General features: G+C 57.4%; 1 protein-coding gene across 1 annotated transcript; it reads left to right on the top strand.

Moving 5' to 3' along the window:
- Positions 1-8925: 8925 nt before the first annotated feature.
- Positions 8926-15133, top strand: PGF (placental growth factor). The gene is made up of 7 exons (XM_071426800.1): positions 8926-9095; positions 9247-9286; positions 9930-10126; positions 11542-11618; positions 13250-13279; positions 13370-13432; positions 14135-15133. Exons 1-7 carry the CDS (start codon positions 9030-9032, stop codon positions 14154-14156), a joined length of 495 nt encoding a protein of 164 aa, XP_071282901.1. The 5' UTR covers positions 8926-9029; the 3' UTR covers positions 14157-15133.
- Positions 15134-17402: the final 2269 nt, after the last annotated feature.

A 17402-nucleotide genomic window follows, 5' to 3' on the forward strand; every position in this document is an offset into this window, starting at 1 on the left:
TGGGTCCCCAGAAAAACACCAACAGCTGGTGTGCTGGCTCCGATCACTTAATGCAGGTGATTTGTCACCCAAAGCCTGTAGGAGACTGAGAGTCCTTCCATGCCTCTCTTTTCCTCCTGCTTCTTCAAGTGCCCTTGTGTGCCTAGAAGCCAGAGAGACCAGCAGCCTGGGGTGGGGAGCTCGCTGCATGCCTCCAATGCCTGGCAAAAGGCCGCGCATCTGAGTTTGGCTGGATGTGCTTGGGGGAGTGCAGCCCTGGGTAGAAGTCAGAGCTTCACTCCATGATGAGCTTGTGCCATTCTTTGCCTCTGGAGAAAGTCAGTAGAGGGTGACAGGGTTTGCCCAGCTCTTGGCTCCACTGTGCTGGGCCCACTGTCCCAGCTGGACACATCCTGGTTCCCACTGCATTGTCTCCTCCTTCTCCCCAGATTTAGGTGTATGTTTTCTTCCACAGTGTGTAAATCAGAGGCTCCCTGGAGCAAGGTCTGCCCAGCTCTGCATTTGTGCAGGGAAACCCCATTCCCCCTTTGCCCCTCTGCACAGCCACTTACTGGCATGCACTGTGCCCATCAGCTGCCTGCTGCTGGTCCTGCAGGGCTGTGTGCCAGCTGCCTTGGTGTGCAGAAACAGCTCCCACATGTGCACCCAGGGACTGGGACCTGTGGATTGGCCAGAAAAATAAAAATCACTGCGTTGGAACTTTCCTTTGTTTGTTTACTTATCTTGCTAGTAAACAGAGCAGCTCTTGGAGATTAGGCAGGATGAAGAAGAGGAAGGGAAACAGGGCTCTGAGGTTATGACCTCCTTGTGGATGCTGGGCTGTTTACATTCCCTGCTTTGGTCCCAGTAACTACTGCAGGACAGTTTTTTCCCAGTGCTTTGCCAGGCTGAAGAGTTTCTCCCATTTGTGCTGTTTCTGTTCTTTTCCCTGTAGCACTTTCTGCTGGGCACTGCTGCCACAGCCAGTTTAGGCAGCTGGCAGTCTGGTGTCCCTTGAGGGACAGAGTCCTGTGCTTGGTCTGCTGCCCTGTGTTTCATGAATGAAAGCCTCTGAATGGGGATTTCAGAGCCGTTAGCTCTGCAGAGTTGAGCTGAGCCAAAGCCTGGGGCTCTCTGGAGAGCTGCAGGCAAATCTCAGGCTGCTCACAGGGACCATGGCTACAAGACATCCAACTGTCAGCAGCCAGCTGCTGCTGCCAGGACCCAAGGAGTCAGACAGGGACTGCCCAGCAGGACTGAAAAGGAGGCATTGAGGAGGATGGGCAGCAAAGACAGCACAGGGACTGTAGGGCAAGTGGGGAAGGAAAGATGCATGTTGGTGCCCTGGTGCAGTCTGCTAAAATCCCACTGCCTTGGGGCTGTGGCAGGGTGCAGAAGGGATGGGGGGTGGGGAGGTGCAGCCCTGTACAGCTGGAAGGAGACTCACCTGCTGCTCCACAGCTGCTGGGTGTTATGGAGCAGGACCCCCTCTGCTGCCACAGCCACAGAGAGCTGTCTCCTGCACAGCCCACCCTCCTTCCCTTCCCTTCCCTTCCCTTCCCTTCCCTTCCCTTCCCTTCCCTTCCCTTCCCTGGGCAGAGCTGGTGGCTGCAGCTCCCCAGCTGGCGCACAAGCAAGCGAGGAGGCTGGCACAGTGCAGACAGTGCTGGTCATGTGCACAAAAGAGCTGAGCAGGGAATGAGCTGGCCAGCCGAGCATGGCAGCACGTTTTATGGGCCTGCAGGGGAGCTGAAAACTGTCTCACCTCCTTGGAGAGCTGCCAGCCTAGCCAGGATGGCATCCTGCTCTCTGCCATCAGGGCTGACTGCTGGAGACACTGCTTCCCTCTGCCCAGGGAATTCTGCATCCCTGGGAGCTGAATGTCATCCCCCAAGTGCTCATGTGAGAGAGGACAAGGCAGGACAGAGGCTGGGTAGAGCCTGGGAGGACTGGAACATCATGTGCTGGGAGGCTGTTTGGATTAGAAACTCTTAGTGGATAAGTGGGCTGGATAAAATGCCAGGGAGGAGAATCAGTTTGCTGAACTCCAGTAATTGGACTCATCTGCAAAGTGAGCTGCTCACGCTCAGCACAGGCAAAGAGAAGGAGCCAGCAGAGGAGAGCCAGCTGAGCCATGGCCCAGCAGGAGCAGCAGGGCAGGCTGTCAGCTCAGCATGGACTGTGAAGGCTGGGTGGGTGACATGGGCAGAAGCAGCATTACTGCTGGGTGCCTAAGCCACTTGCTGAGCACAAGTGACTGAATTAAGGAGGTCACAGTGCATGGGTGTGGGGAGAACACAAAGCACAGTCCAAAGGGAAGGATGCACTAAGGTATCTTTGGTGTGATTTGATTGCTCTTTAGAAAACCTGTACTCAAAGGCCTGGGACAAAAACAAGGCAAGACCAAAGCTTTTGTAGTCACAGATGGAGAGGCAGGAATGAATCTGCTGAAGGGAGCCCAGACCAGTGTTTTCTGTGTGCTACAGGGGAGAAAGCAGGGCACTTAGTAAGTGAAGGGGATGGAAATGGTAAGCTGAACTGAGTGTGGAATGCATGTTTAAAACTCAAGCTTCCAGGGAAAGAAGACAAAAAGCCCAAACAAACAGCTGCTGATCCACTGCAGGTACGTGAGTAGCTGGAAGGCTGAGCTCTGTGGCTGTTCAGGCGCACGCACATTGTCTGAGTCATCAGCAGCTTTGGCATGCTTGAAATTCAGTCTGACACTGCAGGTACCAGGGCATGTGTTCTGCAGGTCCTCGCTGATCACTCTGTCTCCAAACTGGTCATCCTCAGGAAAGCCTGGCTGCCATGACTGCCTGGGTGGCCAAGGGGAAACAGGCAGGGATTGCTAAGGGGAATGACAGGATGGATTCAGTACCTCAGGTTAGCAAAGGATATGGGGCAGCTCCTGGCTTGGCCGCCTGCCTGTACGTGTGCTTGTCCCTGCCTGGAAAATGGCTGCTGTCTCATCCTCACGTCAGCACAGCACATACAGGCAGGCCAAGCCCAAAGCCAGACCCTTGTGGTACCAATGGAGTCCACAATCCCTATGGAAAATGAGTAGGCGGTTCTGAATCCGGCCCAGGGACCGTCTCTCCTGCCAGCAAGTTTGTAATTTGCGCCCCCCTCCTTTTAGGAGCCTTAAAAATAGAGACCAAGGCTGGGAAGCATGAAGGTTTTTCTAGGGCTTGTTGTGGAACCAGAGCAGGCTGGGCTGCCTCTTGCTCTTCCCAGCCCCTGGGAGAGGCATGGGAAGCTGGCGTCCCAATGCCTGCCCTGGATGTGGAGCTTCACTCATCGGCTCATTCATCTATGGCAGTAGCCCAGGTCTCCCCTCGTGATACAGGCAGCTGGAGGCAGTTGGTTCAAAGGCCAGGCTGGTCAGGAAGAGGTGAGGGAAGTGTGGGAAGTCACGGCATGTCATGTAGGAAAACAAGCTCTAGCAAGGGATGAGAGAGCTGGCTGGGAGCTGTTGTCCTCAGCATTGCTATTAGTGTCCTGGACCTTCACACCCTGAAAAGGCATTGGCTTTTTTCGCTGCCACCAAAGGCACAAGAGCTAAGAAAACCCAGTGGCACCATGCAGGTGTTGGATGTGGCCCTGCCACCACTTTGAGGGTGCATGGCACATGGCACTCTGCCTGGGCCACAGAGGAGGTGCTGCTGGGGGCTCATCCCTCTGGGCTGGCTTCAGAGAAGCCCTGGAGCAAACCTGGTGTGGCTGCAGGAAGCCGGGCCCTTGGAGCGAGACAAAATGCAGCCCGGACGCCGTGTGGTCACCAAGGGGTCCGTAACACCAGCAGTCTGGGCTGCTTCCTGGTCACCAGCCAGCTCCCCGCAGTTCCTCTGCTCCCGCGCTGCCGGCGCTGCAGCTGGCCCCGGGCTCCCTCTGCTCATTGTCTGCTGCGGGTGATGGCAGCTATTCAGCAGCTGCCAGGTTTCGGGGAAAGGGAGAGATGAGCCACTCCTCCACCCACATTCTAGGAAAGCCTCTGGGATGAAGCCCTGCCGATACACACGTCCACTCTCCTCAGCAGGGAGGGTGTGCTGTAGAGCTTATATTCCCCCTCCGCCCGCATCCCACATCCCCTCTTATCAGCAGGAGCGATGCTGAGGAGCAGAGCTGGGAAGCAGCCCTGGCTGCTGCCCTGTCCCACACAATAGCGGAGTCTGCTACTCCCCGTCTCCTTGCCTGTTTGCCTTCCAGAGCCAGGCAGAGTCTCGCCATCACTATTATTTTGCTTTGTGTCAATATTATGACAACTAAAAGCAGGAGAACTGCATCCACATGATAAGCGGCCAGAGGCTCTGGGCTGGGTGTGGGTTGGGTTCCAGTTTGGCAGGGGAGAAAAGCGCCTGGCAGCCCCTGCCCACCGACAGGCTGGGCTGGGAAAGCTGGAGAGCAGGGGCAGCAGCAGCAGAGCAGCAGTCGGTTTGTGCCTGTGTGCCTCTCCCCTTGTTCAGTGCTCACTGCCTTTTCCCCAGGGTAGATGAAATGTGATTAATGTGCAGAATATGCTTGGTTCTCTGGTGGAAAAGTAACCTCTGTGTCTTTCCTGAGGAGAGGGCTGCTCAGCTCCTGCTGGGAGAATCTCACCCCTCCCACGGTTGCCATTCCCTGTGCCTCCGGCTGGTGTGAGCCCAGGGTGTTCTGTCTCTGCCAGTGGCAGAAGGTCATGCACACTGCTGCACCAGTCCGTTCTGCTCTCAGCCTTGTTTTTCCCAAGCATAGCACTCTACAGCTGCTGGAGAGAAATTCCTGCAGGCTTTCTGGGACTTGAAGCTGCAGCTCCCACCCAGGGCTTCAGGAGAGGAGCTTGGGCAGAGCAGGGTGAGCTGTGCTGTGATTACTGTCTCTGCTTCCTGCTCTGGTCTCTCAGGCACACTTGGTGTGCATGGGGCTGCTGTTTTGGCATGGTGACTGTTCTCGCTGTCAGGGCTGCTGACTGAACGCTTACCTGTAGGTGTCCACGTATGCTTGGGGCTGTGGTGTGGCTCTCCAGTGCCTCATCCTGCTCCAGGGCTGTGCTTTTCTGCAAACACCCGTGACCTGGCCAGTCCCCACAGCGTGGGGCTGCCCAGCCACTGCCACTGAGCACTGAGCCGAGTGGCACTAGGTCTGCCAACGCTGATCTGTTCCTGGAATGCTGGCTGGACGAGGGCCGCACACGCCCAACCCAGGGCTTGGGTCTGGCAGTCTCAGGGACACCCTTCTTGGTAGCATCGTCCCCACGAGGGATTAGTGCCTGAAAGCAGGACCCAGGCTTGCCAAGGATTCCCCTTGCTCTGGTTCTTTGCCTGGAGTGCTCTCAGGCAGTCCTGGTGCTCATCCCATGTCCCTCCAAAACTCACGTCTGACCTAGGCCAGCCTGCAGTGCCCGTGACCCGTGGGGAACAGACCCTGCTGTCCCAGGCATGGAGCTGGACTGTCAGGTGCCTGCAGGTTTGGTTGTGGGTCCCCAGGGAGGCTGAGCTCCCCTCCCCAGGAACCAAAACAAACAGCAGAGTTCCTGCCACGTGCGGCCGGCACTGACTAAGGCCGGACGCTTCCGCGGGCCGGGGCTGGGGGCCGCCACCATCGGGGTGCACAGCCCGGCCCATTTCCCCCTATTGTCAGCCTCCCCCTCGGCAAACACATCCCCCTGCACACCTGGGCTGGGACAGGCGCTGACGCCACCGCAGCAGCCGCCAGGGACAGGGGATGTGCTGCCGAGGGCATCTCGGAGTTGGAGCTGCTGCAGCACAGCTCTGAGGAGTCCTTCGGGGCCCAGGTGCCCAGGCAGGTTGTTTGCAAGCTGTTTCCTTGAGGAGCAGCCCTGATTGTTCAGGGGTCATTGGTGCAGCTCTGCTTGCCTGCAAGGGCATTGGAGATCCCTGCATTTCTCAGAAGTCAGCAGCAGTCAGCTGAGAGAGAGGCCTGGGTTACCTGTGCCAAGAGGCTGGAGCTGGGGATGCCCCAGCCAGCCCATTCCCATCCTCATTCTCACTGCGGAGATACAAACTGCAGATGATTGACCTGGTTTATCTCAGCGCTAGCATGGACTGACTCTGTGCTAGTGGAGCTTAGGAGACTCTCAGAGAAGAGATCACAGAAGCAGAGAAAGCAATCAAACAGCGAGGGTGAGATCTGGGGGCTCTGGGATGATGGGCAGGTGTGAGGAGCCCAGTGCCCTACATCCTCCTGCTGCTTTGACCTCAGGAGTCCTGTCACAATGCAGGATATAGGGAGCTGCTGGTGGGGTTCTTGCCTACTGGGGTCAAACACAAGAGGGTGACTGTGCTGGGCACTGGATCATGGATGGACTGGCCCTTCCCTTGGTAGAAGCCTATAGCTTTGACGAGACTGAGTTATCTGTCCTAAATAGCAGCAGAACAAAAATAATGCCCTGAGGATTTCAGAGGTGTTCTCCGAGGGCTTCAGGGGTGACGCAGGAGGTCCTGGCTGCAGTCAGTTTAAGAATGATGCAGGGACAAGTTTTTATTGGGTTCTTTCCATGTGAGATGCCAAAGGTGGGATTTTGCAGAGCATAAGATGCCCATGAGAGAACTCTGATGCTGACATGGGGCTGTTTCATGGAAAAGATTACTTAGGAGGGACCTTGCTGGCAATGAGCAGGGTGGGGTTTGCAGGGAAGAGCAGCTGCTTGCTCTGGGCTCCTTCAGTGCCCCTGGGCAGCCAGGGCCCCTGCTCTTGCCCCTCACCCTGAAGGTGTAGGAGGCATGGAGGTGACCCTGTTCCCTGGCAGGGCTGTGCCATGGCATGCTTGCAGCTGAGTACCAGGGCTGGCCTTCCCCACCTGACAGCCAGGGCTCACCCACAGCAAGGACACTCCATCATTCCCCACCCACCTCCTTCCTCAGCTCGGTGAGCAGGGCAGGGAGGTGGCACCGACAGTGCCATATTCGAGGTGATGCTCCCAGTCAGCAGCCACTGCGTGGGGCTCACTGCAGGGAGGCATTTGCTCTTTAAGGAAATGTCTCTGTTTGCCTCATGTCCCTGGCTGGTTCCCTGAGCTTCCTCTGTCCCTTGCTCCCAAATGCGTAACTCTGCTCCCCAGAGCCGAGTGGGAGGCGGCGTGAGGGACATGCTCGTGCATTTATAGCATCGACCTCCAGCCCTGTCCTGCAGCTGGGGAAGGGCACATTTGGCCCCCCAGGGAGGAGCATGGCAGAGGGGAAAGCCAGCAGCTGTGACCCCAGCCAGCTTGATGTTTCTCCCATATGCAGGAGGATGTTGCTGATCACAGGTTACCGGTGTCCAAATATTATTTCTCTTCTCCTGTCTCTGTTCCACATTGCCTAGAAAGTAGATGCTCATCCCAGGAATGTAAACTCTGCCCAAGGCCTCTGAGGAAATAGCTTCAGACCAGGAACAGGACTGCACTCAGCAATTAAGGGCTGGTCTCCCCAGCCACACAGCTCCTGGGGGAGAGCCCTTTGCTCCAGCGCCAGAGGCTGGCCTTGTGTCTGAGAGGTGGCCCCAAGGGACCTTCCTGCAAGGACAGGCATGAGGCCCCGTGTGGTCACAGTCTTTGCAATAACAGGATTCTGTCTGTCCAGTGAGTTGGCAGCAGCTGCTGCTCAGGGCGGCCTCTGCTCTCGGGTGGGAGGAAATGCTCTCTTCACCTCATCTCACAACCATCCCTGGGGAAGTGGGAAGGGGGTCCCCATGGCCCAGGAGGGTCTGTAGGGTGGCCGAGGGAGACCACAGGCACGCTCCAGTGACCACTTTAAGGATGTTACCTGCTTTTTGCTGCCCAGCCAGGAGAAGGAGCATGAACAGGCACTGACACTGCCACAGCAGCCCCAGCAGCTGCTGAGTTGGTGCTGAGTGATGAACTGCAGCACACCCTCCCTGCGGTGGGGCTGGGAATTCTCTGTACTTATCTCTGCAGCATCTCCATGCTAATTTGCCAGGCCTTGCTCCAGCAGCTTTGTGACACACTCAGTGGTACCAATGCCTAGAAGCTCCTGACTGAGCCCAGCTCCTGCTGATGCCTGAGTCACTGCCACTTGCATGGCCCAGTGGGGCTGAGGACAGGCAGCTGGCATGTCCTGCATCCCCTGGGGACAGATCCCACAGGCTTGGGAGCAGATCGCTGGCATCCTCATGCTGCAGGGACAGACCTCACATGGTGTTAGGTAGGGAAGCCCTGAAGCAGCCTTCCCACTCTCTCAGGAGGACGTGAATCCTGGCACGGACACAGAGCTCGTTATTTCCCTGGGACCTGCAGCCCGTGGGGGATCGTGTTGCCTGTCGGCATCTCATCACACCTCCCATAGTTCCAGCTTCCCTGGCCTCTGGGGCTTAAAAATAGAACAGAAAAGGCCAACAGAGCTCCTTTGGGTTGGCAGAAGGGTTTGACCCAAGACCTGCTGTGCCCCCTTCCCTTCCAAGCTGTAGACCAGAACCAGGATGCTGTCCCTGAGGCTGGGGGGGCTGGAAACCCTTTGGCAGGGGTCCAACGGCAGGGGCTGATGGAACAGGCACAGGGCAGCTTGAGGGGGAAGAGGGTGGGTAGACAGGCACGGGAAGTTTGGGTGGGAACAGGGCATCAGTAGAGGAATGAAGAGGATGGTGGGAAAGGGGCTGTTGTATGGGGGCAGGAGCCAGGTGGGCGCACCGGTGGATGGGCATGGGGCAGCGAAAACAGCAAGCCGAGAAGCCCAGCACAGCCCCGGTGGTTCCCGCCGGCCGGGGATTCATCGGGCACGGGACGGTGAATGGAAGCGCCGGGAGAGCCCGATGGAGCGGTGACCGGAGGCGGTGCGGGAGCGCTGGAGGAGAGGGCTCCGCCGCGTCCGGGAGCACCGGCCGTGCCCGCGGCCGCCGGGGCCGGGCACCTGCTCCCGCCCCGCGGCGGGGCCGGGGCGGGGCGGCGGCGGGGCGGTGGCGGTGAAATACGGCGGCGGAGCGGGGCGCGCTCCCATGGCCCGGCGGCGGCGGAGGCGGCACGGCGGGGCCGGCGGCCCGGCGGCGGGGGCGGCATGCCGGGGGCGGCAGGGCGGTAGTGGCGGCGCCGAGTCTGTACCGGGGCGGCGGGAGCGGCGATGCGGCTGCTCGGCGCCTTCCTGCGGCTGCTGGTGGCCGGGACGCTGGGGGCACCGCCCGCCCCGGTGAGAGCCGAGGGGCGGGAGGGGGGTCGGAGCACGGGGCGGCCGCCCGGGGCGGCCGCGAAGGCCGGGACGGCTCCTCCCGGCGCTGGGCGGGGGGCGGCAGCGGGTCACCCCGTGCTGCCCCCCCAGAGCTCGCCTTTCCCTCCTGCAGGCCCCGGAGGAACGGGGGACCGCCAGCACGGAGTCTCCCGGTGAGTTGGTAATGGGCGGCCGCCGGTGCCCCGGCTGGGAGGGGGCAGCAACCCAGGGAAGGCTTTGCGCAAGGCCGGGGCGCGTTGGGTACTACCCGGGTCTGTGTTACCTCTGGAGCCCCGTGGTGACAGCCGGGAAGGTAGCCGGGAGCTGTGCCGAGGCTCGGAGCAACCTGACGCCCCCAGCCGTCCTCGGGCACCGGGTACCGCCGCGGGCCGGAGCGGAGCGCAGCCCAGTCCCTAAAGTGCAGCCCCTCCGGTGCCGGCATGCGGGGTGCCGGGCGAGAGAGCTCCGCTGCAGCTCTCCCTGCTGGAAAGCCCCAGGGGACGGCTGTCCGGCCGGGCGAGGTGCGGGGGAGCCCCTTCGCGGCGGAGCTCGGGGGTGAGCAGAGAGCCTGGGCAGGAGACGGAGCTGGCGGATAGAGGGAGAAAGAGCTTGTCGGGGCGGCTGTGTGAGCCCCCGCACAGTGATGTGCACAGTACAGTGACGGACTTACTGGGAGCACAAAGTGGTCCTTTGCTTCCCTGTGCTCCGTGGTGGCTGCAGGACCCCCCCGCGGCTGCTGCACCTGCCCGGCAGCGGCCCGGCTGGGCTCTGCCTCCCTGGGCGCCTCCTGACAGTCCCTGTCCCTGTCTCTTGCAGTCCTTACCTTTCGGGAGATCTGGAATCGTAGTTTCTGCCGGCCTCTGGAGCAGCTGGTGGACGTCATTACCGAATTTCCCAACGAGGTGGAGTACATTTTCAGACCCTCCTGCGTCTCCCTGCAGCGCTGCGGAGGCTGTTGTGGGGACGAGGGTCTTCGCTGCGTGCCCGTGGAGACGAGCACGGTCACCATGCAGGTACGAGCTGCTGCTGCGGCGGGGCCGGGCCGCACAGCTGGAGCGGGGCTCACCGAGCGCCGGGAAATGAACTTGCAGCTTTGCATCCTCTAGGCATTGTAGCAGTGTGGCTAGCAAGGGAGAGGGCTTACAACTGCTGAAATGCAAGCCAAGCCAGTAGGGTCCCTCTGCCTGCTCTTTGGGCTTGGCCCAGAGGTCAGGTGTCACCCCTGGTGGTACTGGCCTCACTCCCTCCTCCCCTGACTTCTCTCTGTGTGGTCTCTCTGACTCATTGCTGTCATTTTTCCAGACCTTTCCTGTCCTGTGGTGGGGCTGGGGGGGTGTTCCAGTTAGCTGTGGCTGCCTATTGGGACAAAGCAGGTACTACCCTTGAATCAAGGGAGGAGTGAGGCTCTCCTCTGTCAGGTGATGCTCGGGGTGGTGCTGACATGGATGCCCCCACACTGGGGCATGGTGAGCATGAAGGGCTGAGCCAACCGAGTTTTCAGTCACCCCTGTGTGAGCTGTGAGATGCAGGGTGGGAGGTCCTGGGATGTTCAACTCTTCCCCATGTACCAGACAGCAGCTGTCCTCACTGCAGCCCCTGCACTGAGCTGCCAGAGATCAATGCTGCAGGGACCAGGGAAATGCTCTGCTTTGCCATGGATTATGGACTAGGGAATGCCTGCAATAAACCACCAGTGATTTTGGTCTCTGAGGCTGAAAGTGTGTTGGAAGGCAAGATGGCAAAAAGCTCTTGGCTGGGGTGGATCAAAAGTCTGGTGTGAACAGGAGGCAGCTCCCCAAGCACAGGTCTCCCTCTGTGGGAGGGATCCTGCTGCTGTGTGCAGGGTGGAAATGCCAGACACTTCCGCAGGGGCTAGTGTGGATCACAGCAATGATGAATGTATCCTGTAAGGCCCTTGGATGTCCAACCTGAACTTCAGGCTGGGCTGTGACATGTGTACCCCTGGGCTGGGGAGGCACTGTGGTACTGACTCCAGTCAATTCCAACTCAGTGCTGTAGGAAAAGTGTCCAGGAGGAGGCAGCAGCAGTGGGATTGGCCTGAAAAACACAACTGGGAGGATATTTCTGTCAGAGAAGGGAGGTGTGCAAAGGGGTCAGATATGTGAAAATTATCCAGAAAGGTAGAGACTGAAACATCTTTTCTAAGGCTGGGAACTCCCAGGACCATGGGACTTAAATTAAAGCCCTGAAGACAAGGGGTGGCACTGGCAGAGCCTCCCAAGCTGCCGGGGCAGCTGGGCCTGGCCAGTGCTGCCTACATGTGGAGGTGGACTCTGTTGTTGGAGGTCTCGAGGAACAGGTTAGACATGCATCTTCCCAAGAGCCTAGGGTGGCAAGGCAGTGGCTCAGGAGTCTTTCCAGCCCCCTCCTGCCACTGCCTGAGAAGTAACCTTTGCTCTTCTTTCAGCTCCTGAAGATAAAGCCAAACGGGGAGGCACCCTATGTGGAGATGGCGTTCACCGAGCACAAGCAGTGCGAGTGCAGGTAGGGACTCCTGGTTCCAGCACGAGCAAGCCTGCCAGCTCACCCTGTGTGTGGAGCAGGGGCACTCTCTGGGCACCCTGGCTGGGCTGGCACCCCTCTTGCTGTCTTTGCACTAGGGCTTGCTGGTGCTTGTGGCCCTTGTCCAGCTGCAGGCTGCAGCACATCTCTGCACCTGCTCCCCGCAGACAACGGGGTGTGTGCCATTGTGAACACAGGTCAGGCTCCATGCACTGTCTGCAGGGCTGTGCTCCCCAAGCCTGCAGCTGCCTTGGCATGCCTGGTCTATGCTCCTTTAGCCAAAGGATCTGCCTCTGTAATGGAGCAAGGCTGGTGGCTCTGTGGCAGCAGTTTGGTGTGTGATAGCATGTCCAAGGTGGTGGCTCTGCAGCGAGCTCCGTGGCTTGGCATGCCTGGATGTGACTGTGGCCCAAAGAGAAAGCTCAATAGCTGAGTCTTGGGGCCACCATTTAAGAGAGACTACCCCATACAGACCTGGGGGTACAGCAAAGGTTTACATCCAAGCCAACAAATGAAAGCTTAAAACACACAGTGCCAGCCTGGCCTGGATATGCAGTGCTGGCCTAGAATGGATGCACAGCACCTGCCTGCCGCAGGCTTCTGGCACCTGTCAACCCCTTGGGGTGCTCACTGTGTCCCAAAAGTGGTGAAAGCCTGGGCAGGATGGGGCCTCTGCAGTGCTGTGGGAGCAGCTCTGGTGCTGCCTGCAGCTGGTCCTTGCCGTAGAGACTCCAGTACTGCCTGCATGGGGGGCCCTGGTCATCACTCTTCATTGTGATCCAAGGGTGATTCAGTATTGTGAAAACTGGGGGATGAGTGTCCTGCTGGGCAGCCATTAGACGTGATCCTTTCCTGGAAGAAGACTCTGAGGATTCCCAGATTGGTATTCCCCTGCAGCTTTATGAGTAGCTGTACTGGAGCAAACCCAGCTCCACATGGTCTCTGTCAGTAGATGCAGAAGGGAGAATGGGAAGAAGCAGATATATTACTTGCCTCCTTCTCTGCTTCCAGCTATTTCTCATGCAGGGAATTTCCTAAGCCTTTTGTGCTTTTCCTCCCTAGGGTAACTTTCAGGGGATCTCCTATGAGCACTTGTGCAGGCTGCTCTCTGAAGCAGTTTTTGGCTTCTTCCTAATCTGCTTTCCACACCTGTACATCACTGCCTTTTGTAGTTAGTTGTAGGTGTGGCAGATGTCCTGGCTGTGACCCCCACAGGGGAGGTAGGTCATGGCTGAGAACCCACTACCAGAACTTTGCAGCAAATCCCCCATGTTTGTCACTCAGGATGCTCCACCTTGTTTCACTATGGCATGTGAAACCTGCCACTGGGAGCAGCTAAGGCTGAGCTTGCCCTCCCCAGCCTCACTGGCAAAATGTTACATCCCAAGCCAACCAGCCCCTTTGCTGTCTCTGCCTGCTCTCTGCCTGCTGCAACCAGCTCCTGACTGAGGGCTTGATAAGGTCAAGAGAAGAGATATTTTGTCTGTTTTAAACATGAATGATGACAGGTAGATTGTACAGTGTATTGGGGCATGTCCTGGGGCCAGCTCCTGCAGCTCAACATGCAGCATTGCCCAATAACCACTTCTCTCTGTCATTTTCCCACTCTGCAGGCCCCGGCAGGACCTGATGAGGCCGGGAAGGTAAGTGACACCAGGGGCTTTGTTACTGGCTGGGATTGTGGGTCTCATCTCCCACTCATCAGCCCTTCTTGTGGTACTTTCCTTCTGAAGGAGGAGGTCCAAGGGCCGAGGTAAGAGAAGACAAGACAAGAAGGGACGGAAAGACTGTGAACTGTAAGTGAGCAGGGGCAGGTATGGGTGGTGTCTTCTGGGTTAATTTTCTTGGGATGTGTCTTCATTAAGCATTTAGATCTTTACTGACACTGTGAGCAGTGAAGGGTTTGTGCAGAGCAGACACAGAAGTAAGCAGGAGGGGACAGTGGCTGTGGGGAAACAGGCCTTCTGCCGAAGACTCGGGAGGTACCTGGTAGTCTCCAGGCTCAGCAGCTCAAAGCTGGGCAGAATGGGGATGGATGGGCTTGGTGACTTGATGGTGTTTTGCTCTATTGCCATCACAGACCATGCTGGATTTCATGGATCCATGAATTTCCAGTTTCAGCCTCATCTTGCTGCCAGTTGTGTCCTTACTGCTGTCCTTGACTGATTGTTGTTTGGGTTACTCTACTCTTTCCATCCTTTATCTCACTTTCTCAAACTCCTTGCTGTAACAGCACAGGCTGGACTCATTGTGGGCACTTTTGAGGTGTGACACCTGTGGCCAGCAGTTTGCTCTAGCATTTCCCCCTTTTGTCTGAAGGCTGCTGTTGGGGGCTCAGCAGTGCCAGCCCCACCACCCTCACTGCTCCCCACAAAGAGGCTGCCTGCAGGCCCTACCCCTGCAGTTGCGTGTCCCAGGCACAAAGGGGGGGGCCCAGGGCAGAGCAGGTGAGGCTCCCGTGCTGGCAGTGCTCACCCCGTGCCCCGCTCTCTTTGCAGATGTGGCACACCCCGCAGGTAGCCCCTGCCCTGCCCCAGCCCCGCTCCCACCACTGGGCTGAGCCAGCTGTCCTCGTCCCCAGTGCGGGCACCTGTGGAGTCGTGTCCCTCCAAGCTGCAGCGGGAGCAGGACTCCAGCACGGAAGAGCTGACTGTTACTCTTGCTTGGCCCTGGTGGGAGCACAGCCTGGCACCAAGGACTCCCTTGCCCCATCTGCCCCACTGGCAGCAAGAGAAAAGGACTTGTGACCAAGCCTGGGGCTGAAGATGAGGAGCTCAAGCAGTGTGCTGGTGTTTGAGGACATTCTAGGGACAATGAGGAGCTAAGCTGGTGCATGTGCTGCTGGAACTGGCTGGGGAGGACAGCATGATGTGGCAGTGAGTGGAGATGGCTCACAAGGCTGCACCTGCAAAAGCTCTCTGTCCTGCCAGCACTCTGCAGCTGGGGAGGAAGGAAACCTGGGGCAGGCAAGGCTGTAGGGCTGCATCCGTCCCAGTTTTGGCACGGGGCAGCCCGGGCAGGTGCCAGGGATCTTGCCTGGGAAGCTGTTCTGCTTGGGAACAGAAGGGAACTGGGGTCCTCATGTATTCACAGCTGCATCTCAGCTTTGCCCTGCTCAAGAAAAGCTGGTCAGACATGGGAGCTGCCAGCTCCTGTCTGCTTTCCAACAAGGCAGGGGAACTTCCCCATGGGCACCCACTCAGGCTGGAATAGGGCAGTGACCCAGGGTTTGTCCCCATCACCAATCCTGCAGCACCAAGGGACTGCCCTTGGTGTGCTGCTGGAGATGGGCAACCAGCAGGTTGCTCCCTGGGCTGGGGGCTGTTCTTGTACTGCAGTTCAGCTGGGTACTGGGAGACCCTTGGGTGAGCTGCTCTTCCCCTCCACACCACAGTGTGGGACTGGTACCTCTCCCTGTTCACCCTGCCCATCCTGTTCTCACCCCTTCTCTTTTTTTGTTTGAAAGCTTCAAACAAAAGACTGGAGGGCAAGATCTGCAATGGGACCTGTGGTTTATCCTGCTCTGAGGAACAAGAGTGGAGCCTAACACAGCAAGAACTGGGGTCCAAGGTGGCTCCTTGCCACACCTGACAGGGCTGCCTGTGATAGGGGTTACATTATGACTCTCCATAATGCTGGTGTTGCCTGAGGCTGGGGACATGGGGACAGGGCAGAAACCTGCCAGGGAAAGCTGGAGGTGGGTGTTGAGGTTAGTGAACCTGCATACTACCATCATATAGCAGGGAATGGACTGTGTGAGTTGTAATTGTGCAGCTAGGCATATTGTTCAGGAGCTTGCTGGATCCCTTTTGGATCCCATTTCCAGGCATCCATAGTGTCCCAGAGCACAACCAACATGGCCTTTGCCTCAAAAATAGCTCATGAAGTTCCTCCTTCACTACCTCACAGATGAGGGGAACTCGCTGCTCCCCTTCCCATATCACTCAAAGTCTGTGTGGACCATGTGCTGGCCTGGTCCACACAGGCTTTTTCTATCACTGTGTGTCATTTCTGCCTGGCTGGCTCTGCTCTGAGGCCAAGGAGGACCAAGTGCAGCACTTGAGGATGTATGTGATGGTTTCTGTATTGTCTTTAATACCCCGGTAGTATTACATGTTTAAAAAAGGAAGCTACATAAATCAAGTATGTTAATTAATAAAAATAAGTTTATCAAGACTCATGCTTAGGATTAAAACAAATTCAAACACACTAACACACAGTGGCTTTTCCTGTACACAGTTCCTGGTGTCTCTTTGGCCACTGTCTGGCACTGAGATATTCCAGGCAGTTCTGCCCATCAGATGTGGCAGGGCCAGACCTCTGCCTTGCACAGACCCCTGTGTTGCTTCTCTCCCTCCATCACCTGGGTGCTGTTTGTGGCCTTGTCCCCTGCTCCTCCCGTGGCATGGGGTGTTGGATAGCACGAATGTGAGTGCTGGGAGGGATATGGCTGTCCCACTGCAGCCATGATGAGCGGAATAGCTGGGGCAGGTCTGGAGCAAGGGGAAACATCACTTACACAGGAGGTTTGGGAGCTGCAGCTCCAGCTGTCAGAGCTCCCTCCAGCTCCATGGAGGTAACAGGAACCTAATGAGCCCTAGCCCATGAAGTTCCTGTGATTGCTGCAGGCATCACATGCCCAGGGGAGTGCTAGCTCCTTTCCCTGTCCCTGCCAGAGGGGAGAGTCCTCAGACCCTCCTCACTCCAGGGTGGCAGGGACTGCCAGCAGGATCTCCCACCCAATGGAAGGATGAGGATCAGGGAGGGGGACTGCTGCTCTGAGGGGCAGAGGGGTTCCTGGCTTCAGGGCTTGTGTCCAGTGCCCATGTTTCCTCTCAAGGGGACCCCCCACTATCTGCCTGTCCCTCTGTGTGGTCCCACTTGTAGCTTTTTTTATACCACTAGCTCCTGGGAGCTCTCCTTAGCCACAGCAGATGTGTGAGCACTCTGACAAGATCAGCTACATCTACAGAACCCCATGTCCCCAGGTACTACAGTGCAGGGCTGTAGGTGCCCTTGTGAAGGGACCCTGACATACCCCAGCCCCAAAGACAGCAGCATCCACCATGGACAGGCAGTAAACATGTTCCAGCCCCAGTGCTCCCAAATCCCTCATCCTTTCCCTGCCTGAGAACCCCTTGCAGCTGTCCCACAGAGCCCAGGAACAGCACACCACTGGGTTATCAGTGTCCCTGGGCTCCCTCTGTCTTCCAGCCTTACAGGGCAAAGGTTTGTTTAATAAGGCTTTAGGAGCTGCAGCAAGATGGTTTAGGAGGATAGTTATAGAGAGACAAAACATAAAGCAGCCTCATGCACCAGGAAAAATATTTTACATTTTTGGGGAAGTAACTGTAAAGGTGATGTGGGCATTGGCCCAGAGATGTAGCATTGTAGCTGATGAAGCCCTGATGTTGAAGCTTCCCTGTCATCTCTGGTGTCCCTGAGCACAAGCTGCCATCAGAGCACTGCTGCCCAGCAGTGTCTTCCAGCCATGCCCAGGCAGGTCTCCTGCATGTCTCCATGCAAATAAAGAAACACTGAGGTCCTAACTTCTTGATTGTGACTTACAAGTCTTTTGCACCCTCACAAAATTTGGCATAATCCTGCCTGTTGAAGCCAATGATGTTTGCAGTCTCAGCGTATTTTAAGCTTTTACCAGCTCTCATGTGTCAATTTTAGCTTGTGAGAAAAAAGGCAGCTCTCACTCCTCTCCCTGCTCTTTGTCTGTGCTGGTTCTGCTTTGGCAGTTCCCACTTCCCAACAAGG

Source organism: Agelaius tricolor, unplaced genomic scaffold, assembly GCF_023055355.1.
Source record: "Agelaius tricolor isolate 1412-34295 unplaced genomic scaffold, bAgeTri1.0.p SCAF_5, whole genome shotgun sequence".
Lineage (NCBI taxonomy): Eukaryota > Metazoa > Chordata > Aves > Passeriformes > Icteridae > Agelaius > Agelaius tricolor.

Bases quoted from the DNA above. Each gene is read 5' to 3' on its own strand.
- PGF (XM_071426800.1), top strand. From the start codon at position 9,030: ATGCGGCTGCTCGGCGCCTTCCTGCGGCTGCTGGTGGCCGGGACGCTG. The intron at 13,280-13,369 runs GTAAGTGACACC...TTCCTTCTGAAG, and splicing joins GACCTGATGAGGCCGGGAAG to GAGGAGGTCCAAGGGCCGAG. The intron at 13,433-14,134 runs GTAAGTGAGCAG...CTCTCTTTGCAG, and splicing joins GGACGGAAAGACTGTGAACT to ATGTGGCACACCCCGCAGGT.